Genomic DNA, 16,323 nt, shown 5'->3' on the forward strand with positions numbered 1-16,323 from the left:
TTTTCTCCATCTCTTTCTCTTCCTCCCCTTTCTCCTTCTTCCTCTGTCCTTTTCTCCTTCTTCTCTTCCTCCATTCTCCTTCTCATCCTCCTTTTCCTCCTCCTTCACATCCTCCCTTTTCTTCTTCTATCTTCCTCTGTTTCTCCCCCTTCGCATCCTCCTTTTTCTCCTTCTTCTTCTCTTCCTCCTTTCTCTCCTTCTCATCCTTTTTCTCCTTCTCATCCTCCCCTCTCTCCTTATTCTCTTCCTCCATTTTCTCCTTCTCATCCTCCTTTTTCTCCTTCTCTTCCTCCTTTCCCATTCTTCTCATCCTCCTTTTTCTTCTTCCTCTCACTCTCCCTTTTCTCCTACTTCCTCTCCTCCTCCTTCTTATTCTCTTCCTCCATTTTCTCCTTCTCATCCTCCTTTTTCTCCTTCTCTTCCTCCTTTCACCTTCTTCTCAATCTCATCCTCCTTTTTCTCCTTCCTCTCCTCCTCCTTCTCTCCCTCCCTTTTCTCCTCCTCCTCCTTTTTCCTCCTTCTCTTCCTCCTCCTCCCCTTTCTCCTTCTTCTCTTCCTCCCTTTTCTCCTTCTCATTTGCCTTTTTCTCCTTCCTTTTCTTCTCATCCTCTTTTTTCCTATCCTTCCTCTTCTTGCTATTCAATAAAAGAAGATGAAAACGCGAGATAAAATAATGATACGATGAAGAAAAATACAAAAAAACATCACTATTAGTATTAGCGTCAGTGTTGGTGCAGGTGTATATAGACTATACAGTATGTATATAGTCTATATGTATGTGACCCTCCAGAGCAGCAGGGGGCGGTAACGCTGAAGAGGAAGAAGAACTGAGGAACTTTATTGTGAAAGAGCGCAGCCGGAAGTAGCATCATCTTCATCATCATCATCATCATCGTCATCAGAGCTGCTGAGGGAACCGGCGGCTGCGCGCGGACACCGTCTCTGCGGTGTTCACGTCACGTAACAAGGTGAGTCCGTCCACAAAGTTTAATCTGTTTCTTCTCCCTGTTCGAGTCCCGGTTTAATGGACAAATGAACAAACCGGCGTCAGCGAGAACTGCTGGTTTTATCCGGTTGTGTGTGTGTGTGTGTTTACCTGCTGTCAGGTGTGTGTGTGTATGTTTATGTATGTTTACCTTCTGTCAGGTGTGTGTGTTGTTGACAGGTAACGTTATACACATTATTACAGGCAGCAGGTGTTGTGTAAGTGACATATAGATGCATAGCGTACCTGTGTGTGTGTGTGTGTGTGTGTGTGTGTGTGTGTGTGTGTGTGTGTGTGTGTGTGTGTGTGTGTGTGTGTGTGTGTGTGTGTGTGTGTGTGTACCTGCCCAGGGGGGCGGGGCTTCTACCATCACCTGTCACCTGACTGAGCTCCATTGTAATAGCCTAATAATAACATTAAAGGAAGTAAGTTTGAATTAAATCAGAAGAAGTGTCAGACTCAGTGTAGTTCAGAGATCACAAACAGCTCAATGGGCTCTAAGTATGCACAGCTCCACTACTTCCTGAAATAAACCAGCTCGTTTATTTCCTGTCTTACACTATTGGACCAACTGATTAATCCAGGTGTGTCTGACCTGACCTCACAACACTGGTCAGACACACCTGGATTAATCAGTTGGTCCAATAATGTAAAACAGGAAAAAAAACGAGCTGGCTTATTTCAGGAAGTAGTGGAGCTGTGCATAAAGCCCATTAGATGTGTAGTGGGCCGGACCAGTAAAATAATAATATTACAACCTATAAATAATAAAAACTTTGAATTTTCCCCTTTGTTTTAGTTCATTTAAAGGACAATTCCGGGCAAATTCAACTTCGGGCTGTATTTTCCTAACATTTTAGGTCTAAAAGAAGGAATCTGAAGATTTTCAGTTTAATTGCTCCTGTTTTGTGGTAGTTGTGTCTGTCCCTGCGTCGCCACGGCAGCAATGAATGGGAGCGGATTGAAGTTACGCTGCTTAGGCTGTTTACATCCCTCAAAGCTGCATTTTTTTTCCCACAGACAGCGTGAGATGGCGACTCAAACATGCACCGAGAAGTTTTTTTTTTACTTCAAGCAAGTCAAGAGTTGATATTCCTGTGTTTATGACACAAACGGGAGCTTCCGACTGCACCTGAACACACCGAGCGTCAACTTGGGTCTCGCGCGAGACTTTGAATTAGATCTAGTTTTACAAACATGTCGGCTTCCTTACTTCTCGGTGCATGTTTGAGTAGCCATCTGACGCTGACTGTGGAAAAAAAAATTGCGGCTTTGAGGGATGTAAACAGCCTAAGCAGCAGAACTTGCATCCGCTCCCATTCATGGCTGCCGTGGCGACGCGGGGACAGACACAGCTACCGCAAAACAGGAGCAAATTAAAATGAAAATCTTCAGATTCCTTCTTTTAGACCTAAAATGATAGGAGAATACAGCCCTGAGTTGAATTTGCCTGGAATGGTCCTTTAAGATGTGTACAGTTAATGAACAAAACATTATGAAACAACCTGAGATAAATATTATGTGCAGTTTGTCTGCTTTGTAATTTTTGCACTTGGTAAATTCACGGACCCTCTGCCGGGCCGGTTGTGACCCGCGGGCCACAGGTTTGACCCCCCTGAACTAGAGAACAGATGAGTCATCATGTCCCTGTCCTGCTCTGAGACAGTTGGACATCTGGTTACAGGGACGTGACTGATAAACCAACAGTCGTTCATATCATGATGAACAGTCGACGTCGTCTCCGCTCCCACCCACACACACACACACACACACACACACACACACAGAACCAGCTCTAATACACACAGGTGCATCAGTATTATTATAATATCATGGAAAAGTCAATTTACAGTAGTTCAAGTCAAATAGCCCCAACCAAGTACTCATGCATAGATGGACAGACTTTTCAGAAGTTAAAAATCTTTCTTTTTAAGTCGGTCTTTTGTAGCCTAAATAATATTCACATTTTTTGAGATACTGAATGTTAGATTTTCATTAAATGTGAGCCAAAGTCATTACAATTAAAATAAATTAAATAAATAAAGATATTAAATGTTTCATTCTGTGTGTAATGGGTCTATATAATGTATTAGTTTCACTTTTTGAATTGAATTACTGACATAAATAAACTTTTCCATGATTGAGATGCACCTGTGTGTATAATATAATGGTGTAATCGTGGTATATTGGAATATATCACAATGGTTTCTATCTCCAAAAGTCAGTACAACAGTTTTAAAAACACATTATAGTGTTTGTTATTTTCACAAACAGATGCTACATTTTCATATTTTCAGCCGATTTTCAGACACTGAAGAATAGTTTCACTGTTTCTATAACGTCTGATATCATCAGAGTAAATAGATAAATAATTTTGGTCCAATCTGAATGAAATGAATTAAAGGGATACTTCACCCAAAATTGATAATTTACCAATTTTCTACTAATCATCATGCCAAAGAAGGGTTTGGAGAACTTTCAGAGTCATCAAAACGCTTTAGGAGTTCCAGGGGGGGTCCGGCTGGTGACAGGTTTTCATATAATGGCGGCGGATAGAGTTCACTTTTGAATCGTCCAAAACACACACTATGAAACATCCAGATACCTCCATACTGCTCGTCCATACCGACCCAAGTGTCCTGAAGCCGCCACATGAAAAAGTTGTTTGGGTAAAATGAATGTGATCTCTGTTTTTAGCCTTGTTGTTGTAGCAGTAGCTCCCAGTGGCTGCGAGATGTTCTTCCGTGTTCACATCATACATCCAATGGTTTACAACGAATGAATGAACATCTCGCAGGAACTTTTTTCCGAACAACTTTTTCATGCCGTAGCTTCAGGACACTTGGGTCAGTACGGACGAGCAGTATGGAGGTATCTGGATGTTTCATAGTGTGTGTTTTGGACGATTCAAAAGTGAACTCTATCCGCCGCCATTATATGAAAATCCGTTGCCACCCCCCCTGGAACTCCTAAAGCGTTTTGATGACTCTGAAAGTTCTCCAAACCCTTCCTTGGCATCACGGTGAGTAGAAAATTGGTGAATTATCATTTTGGGTGAAGTATCCCTTTAACAACAGTCTGAGTCAACAGAAACCACTGTCACCATGGGAACTATTGATGAAATGACTGTGAAGTTTGAGGAGGTCGACATGTTGTTGTTGGTCATTTGATGTGGTTTGTTTTGTGTCTTTTCTCTCCTCAGCCAATGAGAACTGTCGCAGTCCTCGGAGGGGGGATCGGGGGTTTGGCAACATCCTACTACCTGTGCAAGAGCCCCCAGGTTACCAAGGTAACACACACACACACACACACACACACACACACACACACACACACACACAGTATTATCAGAATGACCCAGCGGTAGTAAAGAAGGTTGAACATGACTGCCCTACAAAGGCAAAGTGCAGTATCTGTATTTTTTCCACTTTCTTTTTTTTTGGACCAATCAATAGTGTTAAGGCATATTCTCTTCAATCTGGTAGAATTTCATATTGGTACTGCTAAAATTTCCAGAGTTATTGGGCTTTTTATTTTGCCGTCCATCCAAAAAAAGCACTGTGAAACCAAGCCAAAGTGCAGTATCTGCCATAAAACGGTCAAAATTGGTCAGGAACATAGACTGTAAAAAGAATGGACGTAGCGTCCGTGACGTCACCCATTGGTTTTGGGGAGTCGTTTTTGTGACTCAAATATGGCGGCCTGAACAGCGCCATGTTGGATTGGCCGGCCGAGAACCCGCCCACTGGCCTCGAAGCAGCCTGTCCACGGAGCTGCTCGGACCTGTCACTCAACGTTTCCGCGCCCTAATTGGTCAGAGTTTTAACCTAATAACAGTAAAACGGCAGAGTTAAAAAAAAATTCACCCCCCTCAGAGTGTGTGCGGGGGTAGAAACTATCGATTGAGACGAAAAAACGTTCTGACACCAGGCTTTTAACATGTTTATTGAGGATGTAAAGTCGGCGATTTTAACATGGGGGTCTATGGGGAATGCTCCCTTCTGACACCAGCCCCCAGAGGAATCCGAGGGGATTGCAGTTTTTTGAACGCGGAAGTGAGCTTCACTTCTCAGACCGACAACTGCCCCCTTGGTCAGGAAGACAAACTACAAAATACATTTAATTCAGTCCACCTTTATCTAATCAATTATAGACTTGGTAGTTGTTCATAATTTGATGCTTAAACATGACAAGGAAAAACACAAAAAGCAGTTTGGCATTTTAACAGATACTGCACTTTGCCTTCGTAGTGCAGATGATGCCCCCTGATGCCCCTCCCACTTCCTGTGTGTGTGTGTGTGTGTGTGTAGGTGCTGGTGTTGGAGAGCAGCAGCCGGTTCGGCGGTTGGCTCTGGTCGACCCGCAGGTCGGACGGCGCCGTGTTCGAACATGGACCCCGAGGGATCCGACCCGCCGGCGCCGTGGGACGCAACACGCTCAACATGGTGAGAGAGAGAGAGGACGAGCCTGAGCCGATCATTAGGGCTGGGACGATACGCTTTTCTCCCGATTCGATTCTTCTGCGATTTTTTTGGATGGCGATTCGATTTAAATTGCGATTCTACGATATTGGCGATTCTCTCGATTTTTAGCCTTTAGCATTTTTAACATTTATCTGCACACAAATACTGTAGGAGCCTATAAATTAACATACTCCATTATAAAGTGAACTTAAACCCTTTTCAAAACCTGTACTCTCTGTGTGTAAAAAAGGCTAACAAATGCACATTGCACAATAAAAAAAATATAAATATAAAATACATTAAAGCAGAAGTAAGCGATCCGGTCGTTTTGGGTAATGCTGCGTTCCAGGCAGGCTTTTGAAACCGTAAATTACAGCTTCAAGTCACAACTTACGACTTTGTAGCGTTCCAGGCAACCCACTCGTGTTTTTCCGACCTGTTTTACCGGTGAAAGTCACTATAACGGCCACTCGTAACTTCTGACCGGTGAACTCGTACCAGATCGAACTGGTACGACTTCACAGGATGGAAAAACACGAGTCTACGAGTTTCCTTGAACGTATAGCAGTCTTCGTCCCTACGTCGCCACATTCACGGCGTCCCTTGGCTGCACACACAGCCCTGCATGCCGTTCTCTCTCCTCATTGGATAAAAACTGTAGGATACGAGAAAAGTTTTCTCCTCGGCTCAGAGCAGAGCAGAGGGACTGACAGACCCGTGTTTCAGTCCAAACACTCTATGTAAGTGATTGCTGTCGGAAGATATAACTATTTAAGACTTATATTAACACAAATATATCACTTACTTCTGCTTTAAACCCTTTTCAAAACCTGTACTCTCTGTATGTAAAAAAGGCGAAGAAATGCACATTGCACAATAAAAAAAATATAAATATAAAATACATTAAAGCAGATATCAGTGGCACGGCCGTTTCGGCTAATGCTGTGTTCAAGGCAGGCTTTTGAAACCGTAAGTTACAGCTTCAAGTCACAACTACGACTTGGTAGCGTTCCAGGTAACCCGTAGCTCGTGTTTTTACCGTCCTGTTGTCTGTGAAAGTTCCCTATAACGGCCACTCGTAACTTCCGACCCGTGAACTCGTACCAGATCGAACTGGTATGACTTCACAGGAAGGAAAAACACAAAGTACGAGTTTCCTTGAACGCACCATGAGTTAGCAGCCCCCGCCCTTGTCAGGCATCAATTGGTCCTCGTGCTACGTCACCACATTCACGCGCATCCCTTGGCTGCACACACAGCCCTTCATGCCGTTCTCTCCCCTCATTGGATAACACTTGTATCCCACAAGGAAAATTTTCTCCTCGGGTTACAGCAGAGCAGAGTGACGGAGAGACTCGTGTTTAGGCTGAAATACTTCATGTAAGTGATTGCTGACGGAAAATAGGACTATTTAGGACTTATATTAACAAAAACATTCCACTGATATCTGCTTTAATATTAAAAAATAAAAATAAAAAAATCGATATTTGAAAAAAAAATCCATTTAAAAATCGTCAAAAAAGATATCGCGATATTTATGTGAACCGATTTTTTTCTCCCACCCCTACTGATCATTAATTGATTATTGATTTAATATTGATTATTGTGTGTGTGTGTGTGTGTGTGTGTGTGTGTGTGTGTGTGTGCGTGCGTGCAGGTGGAGGACGTGGGTCTGGCGGCGGAGATCCTCCCCGTCACCTACGACCACGTGGCCTCGAAGAACCGGTTCCTGTACGTGAAGGGACGACTACACAAGATGCCGTCAGGGATCAGGTCAGAGTACACACTGGTAGTACTGGTGGTGGGAGTAGTAATGGGAGTACTAGTAGTAGTAGTACTGTTAGTATTAGTAGTGGTGATAATAAAGAATAATAATAATACATTTTATTGATAACGCGCTTTTACAGAGGCTGAAAGACGCTTCATTAAAACTGCTGAATTAAAATACAGAAACAATATCACAAAGAAATAGAGTGAAAGTAGTAGTACTGTTAGTACTGTTAGTACTAGTAGTGGTACTAGAAGTAACAGTAGCAGTAGAAGTAGTAGTAGTAGTATTTTTAGTAGTTTGACACAGTGTGTTTGATCATTCTGTGACTCGTACTACTTACTGCACTCTGCACAGTTGTAGTAGTAGTATTGGTAGTAGTATTATAATTAGTAGTATTGTCCTTTTTTCCAGCTCTTTCCGTAGCAGTAGTATTAGAAGTAGTAATATAAGTATTAGTAGTGGCAATAATACTGGTAGTAGCAGTAGTAGTAGTAGTAGTAGTAGTAATGCCAGTCAACTAATGTTGAGAGTAGTATTATTATTCATAGTAGTAGTAGTGCCGATAATGGCGGTAGTAGTATTAGTAGTATCAGTGGCAGTACTACCAGTAGTAGTAGTAGTATTAGTAGTAGTATTGTCCTGTGTGGTCACCTCTGTTCGAAGTAGTACAGTAGTAGTATTACTAGCAATAGTAGTATCAGTGCTTATAGTATTAGTATAGTCCTGTGTGGTGACCTCTGTTTGCAGTAGTAATAGTAGTAATAGTAGTAATATTAGTATTAGTAGTAGGCTACTTGTAGTAGTACTATACTATAATCCTGCCTGGTGACCTCTATTAGTAGTATTAGTACTAGTATTAGTATTATTATTGGTCAAGTCACAAGTCACAATTTATTTATAGAGTACTTTTAAAACAACCTCAGTCGACCAAAGTGCTGTACAATTAGTAGTAGTATTTTAGTAGTAGTACTATGATCCTGCCTGCTGACCTCTGTCTGTAGTACTAGTAGTATTATTAGTAGTACTAACAGTAGTTAACACTAATTATTAGTAGTATTGACCTCCGTCCTCTCTCTCTCTCTCTCTCCCAGCGGACTCGTCCGGACCGTCCCGCCGTTCTCCCGTCCCCTCCTGTGGAGCGTTGCCATGGAGATCCTGGTGAAGAAAGGGAAGATGGAGGACGAGTCGATCCACTCGTTTGTCTCCAGGAGGCTGGGGGACGAGGTCAGACACCGCGACCTTTGACCTCTGATATGTCACCTCAATATCTAGCATTTATATTTCTGTTGTATTTAAAGGGATACGCCAACATTTTTTTTTTTTTCCATGTCTTGCCTCATGCACTCCCGAGTCCATGACCAGCAGATAGACACCGTCCTTTCGACTGTGCGTGCAGTAACCATGGAGATAGAGCCGTATCGCCCGTAATTAGCTTAGCTCAAACGCTGGAAGTGCATGGGTAGTGTTAGCCTGCCTCCACCTAAAGTCATCAGAGAAACTCTTCAGCAACTCGATCTTTGTCTCAGAGTTGACAAAACTCTCCGGTAAGGCATTTTGAGCGGTCAAATGCCGGTAACGGGACGAGAACGGTCAAAATGGAGGGTTCAAGCAAAGACGGATTATTTTGGTTCAAGCTAGCTACATTGAGGGTAGGTTAGCTTCCTACTTCGAAGTAAAAGCGCTTCTGTATGTAAAGGGCAACGGGTGTTTTATTTTGTGAAAGTAACCGGAAGTGCGTTGGTCACAACGGCTAGCTTGAGTAGCGCCAAATTCGTCCGAACAAAATTGTAAACAGCTGGTATTTAGACAAATTAACGACACACTGCTGATCTAAACAGCTACTTTCTCACCTAAACATGTTTGAAATGTTGTCGATAAATGATATATTTACAGAGTTTAGAGCTAAAATGAAATCAGCTTCTGACTGCTGATTTCAGCTCGGGTAGGAGGCAGGCTAACACTACCTATACACTTCCAGCGTTTGAGCTAAGCTAATTAGCGACTTTAGGTGGAGGCAGGCTAACACTACCTATATACTTCCAGTGTTTGAGCTAAGCTAATTAGCGACTTTAGGTGGAGGCAGGCTAACACTACCTATATACTTCCAGTGTTTGAGCTAAGCTAATTAGCGACTTTAGGTGGAGGCAGGCTAACACTACCTATATACTTCCAGTATTTGAACTAAGCTAATTAGCGACTTTAGGTGGAGGCAGGCTAACACTACCTATATACTTCCAGTGTTTGAGCTAAGCTAATTAGCGACTTTAGGTGGAGGCAGGCTAACACTACCTATATACTTCCAGTGTTTGAGCTAAGCTAATTAGCGACTTTAGGTGAAGGCAGGCTAACACTACCTATATACTTCCAGTGTTTGAGCTAAGCTAATTAGCGACTTTAGGTGAAGGCAGGCTAACACTACCTATATACTTCCAGTGTTTGAGCTAAGCTAATTAGCGACTTTAGGTGGAGGCAGGCTAACACTACCTATATACTTCCAGTGTTTGAGCTAAGCTAATTAGCGACTTTAGGTGAAGGCAGGCTAACACTACCTATATACTTCCAGTATTTGAGCTAAGCTAATTACGGGCGATACGGCTCTATCTCCCTTGTTACTGCACGCACAGTCGAAAGGATGGTGTCTATCTGCTTCTTATGGACTTGGGAGTGAGGCAAGACATGGAAAAAAATGTTGGCGTATCCCTTTAAAGTGTTAAAGCGTCCTTCCTCCTGTGTGTGTGCAGCTGGCCGACATCGCCATCGACAGTCTGTGTCGCGGCGTGTTCGCGGGCGACTGCAGGAAGTTGAGCGTGCGGTCGTGTTTCCCTCCGTTGTTCAGCGCGGAGCAGCGGCGAGGGTCGCTGGTCCTCGGCATGCTGCTGGGATCGGGTCCGGGATCGAGTCCCGAGGTCGCGCCCGGCGCTCTGGCCCAGCGGTCGGCCGCGGAGTCGTGGGCCCAGTGGTCGCTGAGCCGCGGCGTGGAGTCGCTGCCCGAGGCCGTCGCACACTTCCTCCAGTGGAGCGGGAAGGTGGAGCTGCACCGAGACGCAGCTGTGACGCACATCTGTCCCTCAGCATCTGGATGGAAGGTGAGAGAGGAAACACAGTGGGAAAATAAATGAGGAAATATAAACAAATAATATGATGTGTAAGTGTTTCCTGTAGATTTCAAAATAAAAGCACAATTAAACTATTAAGGGAACATGAACGTCTGGGGCCGTATTTATCAAGCTCTTTAGAATCACTGGAGTCGACTTGTGAATAAAAAAATTCTTCACTTAAAAATTTGTTATCAAACATCTTACTAACACTTTTAGCGAAGTGTAGGACTGAATCTGAAGTGTCGGTATCAAAGCTGAGTTACAACAGTTTATGAGCCGTAAACTGAATGTTAGATGACGTCACTACCAAATTTAGAGAAATGACCAATCGCTGAATCTCTAAGAATATAGAAACATCTCAGAAACATCTCAGTGAAAAGTTAAATGGCCAATTGGAGTGTATATTCAATCGTGTTTTGACAATAATCTACGAAATTATACAAAATATATATACACTTACTTACGTACTTTGGGAATTAATAAAAAAAAAAAAAATCCTAATCTTTCCAATCCATTGAAGGGATATTTCAACATTTTCTCGTCCCGTCTCGTAACGTTCTGTTATTATCTCATAGCGTGGTGAATGTGCAGGTCACAACTTGTCCACCAGAGCGTTTTGGAGTTGTTGGATTGTGTATTTGATGAGTTTGATGAGGGAAACCAAGAAATCCCATGAGCCTCTGTAGCGTAGCTCTGAGCAGCTCACGGCTCTGCTCCGCCGTTCTAAAAACAGCTTGCACCGACAATTAAAGGTAACGAACCTACTGCTATGACTATAGCGATTATGGCAATGGGTAAATTTTCCCAAATGTTGAAATATCCCTTTAATTTAGCGTTACATTGTTGGTGGGATGACGTTCCTCATTAAATCTGTGATAAGGACGATAACCCGCTCTGTCCAAACAAGATCGTTTTATCAGCTGCTTGAGGAGTGACTTTTACACTTGAGAAAGTTGATAAATAGCTTTTATTCCTAAATCCGAGAGTTGGACCAAATTCCTCATATTTTCAGCACTTTAGACTAAAATGTTGCTCTAAGACGTTTGATACATACATCTCCTGAACTTTTAATCTCTGGAGCTTTAAAAAAAAATCTAAATGTGTTAAAGAATGACGTGGAAACATGAAGAGAGAAATAAATAAAAACACCTTTACCTGATACTTCTGTTTTTCCTTTAAGACCTCAGTCAAGTGACTCTGGGCGGGATTTCCAAGACTTTTTTTTAATGCACTTTAATCTAGTTTTGTAAAGTCAACTTAATGTCAGTTATTTTCTTTTTTATGTTGCTACTGGTTGTCTAGATTAACCTCTGTGTGTGTGTGTGTGTGTGTGTGTGTTATTAGATCCAGCTGGAGGACGGAGAGGTGTCAGCTGATCACATCGTCTCTGCTCTACCAGCTAAAGGTCAGTTCGGTCACTTCCTGCTTTAATAAACTTTACTTCATCTCTCTTCAGTGTCGTCCGGTATCACAGATAAAAACACAGAGAGAGAAATTAACACCTTGTTCTATTATCTTTTACATTTGAACTCAGACTTTGTGCTGTTTGGTAAAGCGGTGGATGAAACTGAAACTGGCTTTAAACACATGTAACAGGATAAATAAAGTGGATCAATATGACGCGGGATTTGAAACAAGATGGGGAAGTTATTTTTATATTATGGTGAAAGAAGAACAGAGAACTGCTGACGGCTGCTTTAAAGGAGCACAACAGCTACTTTATGTTGAATAAGGCTTGATTTTCCATATTTTTTGCATTTACTATTTAAATTTGAAACTTTATTTTATGAATTTATGAAATATAACAGAGAGGGTTTTTTTAATGTAAAATTAATTCAAACTTGAATCTTTTATTTCATTTTTTAATTAATTTAAAACGTCCAGTCGACATCGCTGTGTGGCAGGACGTGTGAAATGAAGTGATGATAATAAACCGACAACTTCAATTAATTCAATTCAATTAAACAATAAAATATAATAAATAAATAAATGGATAAATAAATAAACTAAAATGAATAAATAAAACATCTCCTCTCTCTCTCTCTCTGCCTCAGCTCTCTCCTCAGCTCTGCCGTCGTCGTCGTGTCAACCTCTCATCCAGGAGCTGCAGAGCATCTCCACGGTAACAGTTGCTGTGGTGAATCTGGAGTATGATGGTGCCATACTACCTGTAACGGTGAGAAACACACACACACACACACACACACACACACACACACACACACACACACACACACACATTGAATTCCACGTGACCGTCCGTCTGTGTGTCGGTCGTCAGGGTTTCGGTCACTTGGTGCCGTCGTCGGAGGATCGAGGTTTGTTGGGCGTCGTCTACGACTCCGTCCCGTTCCCCGAGCACAACCGACCCGAGGGACAGACGACGAGACTGACGGTACTGACACACACACACACACACACACAGAGTATTTATTATTGCAGCTTCTTTTTCCCTAATAAACTAGAGACGCTGTTCTGTATAATAAAAGTTTATATCCCATAAATCCAACAAAACAACCTTGTTTTTTTTTGTTTTTTTGCCGTATTTTTATAGATAAACAGCTGTAAACCACAATAAACAAGGAGCATTTCACCCCAGGAAATGACATTTATCTTTATAAATTACATTTTAGTTAGTAATTTTATATCGTCTATTGTCTTATTTGGTAACCCTTTAATTTACAGGCTGCTGATTACGTGATAATGTCAAGAAATAACAAGTAATTGCGTCATAATGTCTAGAAATAACCTAGAAATAACGGTCAATTTCATAGTAATGTTGAGAAGTATAGCCAAGAAATAACGATTGATTGAGTAGAAATAGCCCAAAAATAATTGATTGTAATTGACAATTTCAAGGAAGAAAAAAAAAGATTCTGGCCTTTCCCAAAAACTTCAAAGCATGAAAAGCATGTGTAATCTTTTTCCTTTATGAAAAACATGATATTACAATGAAACTGACCGTTATTTCTAGACTATTTCTTGACATTATCACGTAATTATCGGCCTGTAAATTAAAGAGTTACCCCTTATTCTTCTCTGCTGTCTTGTTGTCGTTAGTGTTTTTACTTTTTTACTTTTCTTCACAACATCAACCTGCTGAGGGACAACAGATTAAATATCCTATGGGCCACAATCTGGCATATTTACATTTAAATGTCCATAAATATGTGTTGTCCCGTCTTTTCTAAATAAATAAAACTGAAATTGACATTGTGTTGCTCAGTCTAGACGTTTCTATTTCTATCAGTTGCTCATCACACACTCGTCACTGCAGCCAATAGGAATTGTCCAATGAAGTCAGGTGACTAGACGACACTCACAAAGATGAAAAAATAAAAAAATAAAAAAATAAAAATAGAAAAATAGAAAAATAGAAAAAATAAATAATAAAAAAATAGGTAATAAAAAAAATGTATAAATATAAACACATAAAAAACAGTGACAACAGAGTTATTCATCTGTTTAAACAGTGTAAGGATTAAAGAGAACCACGATGGTAGCCACGATGGTCTCCATGGTGATGGTGATGATGATGTTCCATCCTGTCTCCATGGTGATGATGACGTTCCATCCCGTCTCCTAGGTGATGATGGGCGGGGCCTGGTTCCAGGAGGCGTTCGGGGACCCCGACTCGGTGTCGGAGCGGCGGCTGCTGGACCGAGCCACCGACGCCGTGCAGAGACACCTGGGGGTGGCGGCGGCGCCCAGCTGGAGCAGAGTCATCCTGCACCGGGTACGACCGCCGGCCGGGAATCGAACCTGCGACACTGTTTCACGTTGTTGTTGTTTGTATTTAACAGACGTGTTGGTTGTTGTTTGTCTCTCCAGGACTGTATCCCTCAGTATCACCTGGGACACCACCAGAGAGTCGGTGAGTGTCGCTCTGCTACTGGTTATTTTCACACGATTTAAACTTTATTTTAACTTTATTTTAAACTTTATATTAAAGGTGTACAGAAAAGAAAATTGAATTTGAGCCCACTGTGGGTCTTAACATTAGTGTAATAACTCATCTATCAGACGATGTAGGCCAAACTTTGTGCAAAATTCTATTTTTGAGTAAATCCGGGATGAAAGTGTGTATTTTTTTTCCGCATTGGATAATGCAGGCGCACGGGTTATACGTCACGTTGCTCACGATTCATTGGATCCGTCAATCAAACGTCTGAGACACACACACACACACACGGAGCTCGGTCTCGCCCCAAACATTGAATATCCCGCCCGCTCGATAACGACCAATCAAATTCGTTTTCCTTACTCGGGTAAACTTGTGCGGCAACTCGTGGAAACTCGGCGCAACAAATTTTCATATTGTTGCATATTTTATGGCCTGTATTTCCTCATCATCATATCATATTCATCATCTCTAACATCAAATTTAAAGACTTTTCCATGACTTTCCAGGCAAATTCAAGGACCAAACACAACATACCTATATATTTTACTTTTTACATTTTTAATTAAATTTTTTTTTTCTTTTTAATATTTGGTGACATTTTCATTTATTCATATTTTTTCATGTTTTTATGACCTACTTTCCTACTTTGTAGCATTTTTGACATCAAATTTAAAGGCTTTTTCAGGACTTTCGAGCAACACGACATATTTACAACTTTGTTTTAATTTTACATTTTTTGAATTGTAAAATAAAAATCCAATTATTAAAAATTAATTATTAATTAAAAGCATTTTTATTTATTTTATTTTAATTTTATCGTCACTATTTTTATACTTTCTGTGTCTGCACCTGACACCAAGTTTAGTTCCTTGTGCTGTAAAGTGACTTTACTCTTGGGAATAAAAATATTTCTGTTTCTAATTCAAACACATATTTTCCGTCTTTACATCGTCTCTAATGTCTCTAATGTCTGAGTCTCTAATGTCTCTAATATCTCTAATATCTCTAATGTCTGAGTCTCTAATATCTCTAATGTCTCTAATATCTCTAATGTCTCTAATATCTCTAATATCTCTAATGTCTCTAATATCTCTAATGTCTCTAATATCTCTAATATCTCTAAAGTCTCTAATATCTCTAATATCTCTAATGTCTGAGTCTCTAATATCTCTAATATCTCTACTGTCTCTAATGTCTCTAATATCTCTAATGTCTCTAATATCTCTACTGTCTCTAATATCTCTAATATCTCTACTGTCTCTAATATCTCTAATATCTCTACTGTCTCTAATGTCTCTATTGTCTCCGTCTCTCCAGACTCGATGCGCAGCTTCATAGAGAAGAAGAACCTGTCTCTGTCTCTGACCGGCGCTTCCTACGACGGCGTCTCGGTGAACGACGTCATCTTCAGTGGACGGACGGCCGCGGAGCAGCTGCTGGGCGCCGCAGTCTGACGTGACGGGGCAGATGTTTCCCTTTTCTTGTGCATTTACAACATCTGGACTCTCTCAGGTGGAGACGGACCAACACCAGCCTTTATCCCACTACCCATAATGCCTCACTGCTACAGCACCGGCAGCTCTGTGGAGACGTGAGGCGACTAAACAGACACTGAATGGTGACTTCCTGTTTTTATTCGGTGCCTCTCGGTCTCAGTCTGTGTATAAATTATATTGTTTTATTATAATTTAACTGAATAATGTGAATAAAAGCAGCTAAGAATGAGACTCTGCAGGTTTAACAGAGGCTGACCTCAGATCTGCTCGGCTCTCTGATGTGTCGCACTTTAAGTAATAAAAACTATAAAAAGCTGAGTGTCGAGTTTCAATTCAACTTTATTGTTCCCAGAATCATTGTCCGTTCATGTCGAGTGAGGCCGGCCCAGACATGTTGCATTGCATATTGCACTGAATATTTACGACAATCGCAAAAATTGCACAAATATTTTAAATTAGTACGATTTCATGTGTAATAAAAGACAAAAGTAAACAAGATAAAATACAATAGTATAGACATTAAAGCTCAGTTCAGGAGTGGATATTAAGGATTTTATTGTGAAATCCCCTTTTCTCTAAACTGTAAATATTATCCAGATGAGAGAA

General features: G+C 41.2%; 1 protein-coding gene and 1 long non-coding RNA gene across 3 annotated transcripts in view; both read left to right on the plus strand.

Annotated features, from left to right (window-relative positions):
- Positions 1-884: 884 nt before the first annotated feature.
- Positions 885-16,035, plus strand: ppox (protoporphyrinogen oxidase). 2 transcript variants are annotated; one of them, XM_085803011.1, is made up of 12 exons: positions 885-968; positions 4,188-4,274; positions 5,296-5,430; positions 7,106-7,221; positions 8,311-8,443; positions 9,961-10,305; positions 11,662-11,731; positions 12,384-12,493; positions 12,599-12,712; positions 13,904-14,053; positions 14,149-14,191; positions 15,539-16,035. In XM_085803011.1, exons 2-12 carry the CDS (start codon positions 4,191-4,193, stop codon positions 15,673-15,675), a joined length of 1,437 nt encoding a protein of 478 aa, XP_085659137.1. In that variant the 5' UTR covers positions 885-968; positions 4,188-4,190; the 3' UTR covers positions 15,676-16,035. The 2 variants fall into 2 exon arrangements, with proteins under 2 accessions (XP_085659137.1, XP_085659136.1); XM_085803010.1 differs by having other exon boundaries at positions 11,662-11,722; positions 12,372-12,493.
- The window catches only part of LOC146972593 (uncharacterized), a 117,968-nt gene continuing 103,699 nt past the window's right edge, over positions 2,055-16,323 (plus strand). The window contains exon 1 of the long non-coding RNA XR_015037891.1: positions 2,055-2,132. This is a non-coding gene — a long non-coding RNA (uncharacterized LOC146972593). The remainder of the gene's footprint in view (positions 2,133-16,323) is intronic.

Source organism: Trachurus japonicus, chromosome 16, assembly GCF_045865225.1.
Source record: "Trachurus japonicus isolate A0001 chromosome 16, Traja_1.0".
Taxonomy (NCBI): Eukaryota; Metazoa; Chordata; class Actinopteri; order Carangiformes; family Carangidae; genus Trachurus; species Trachurus japonicus.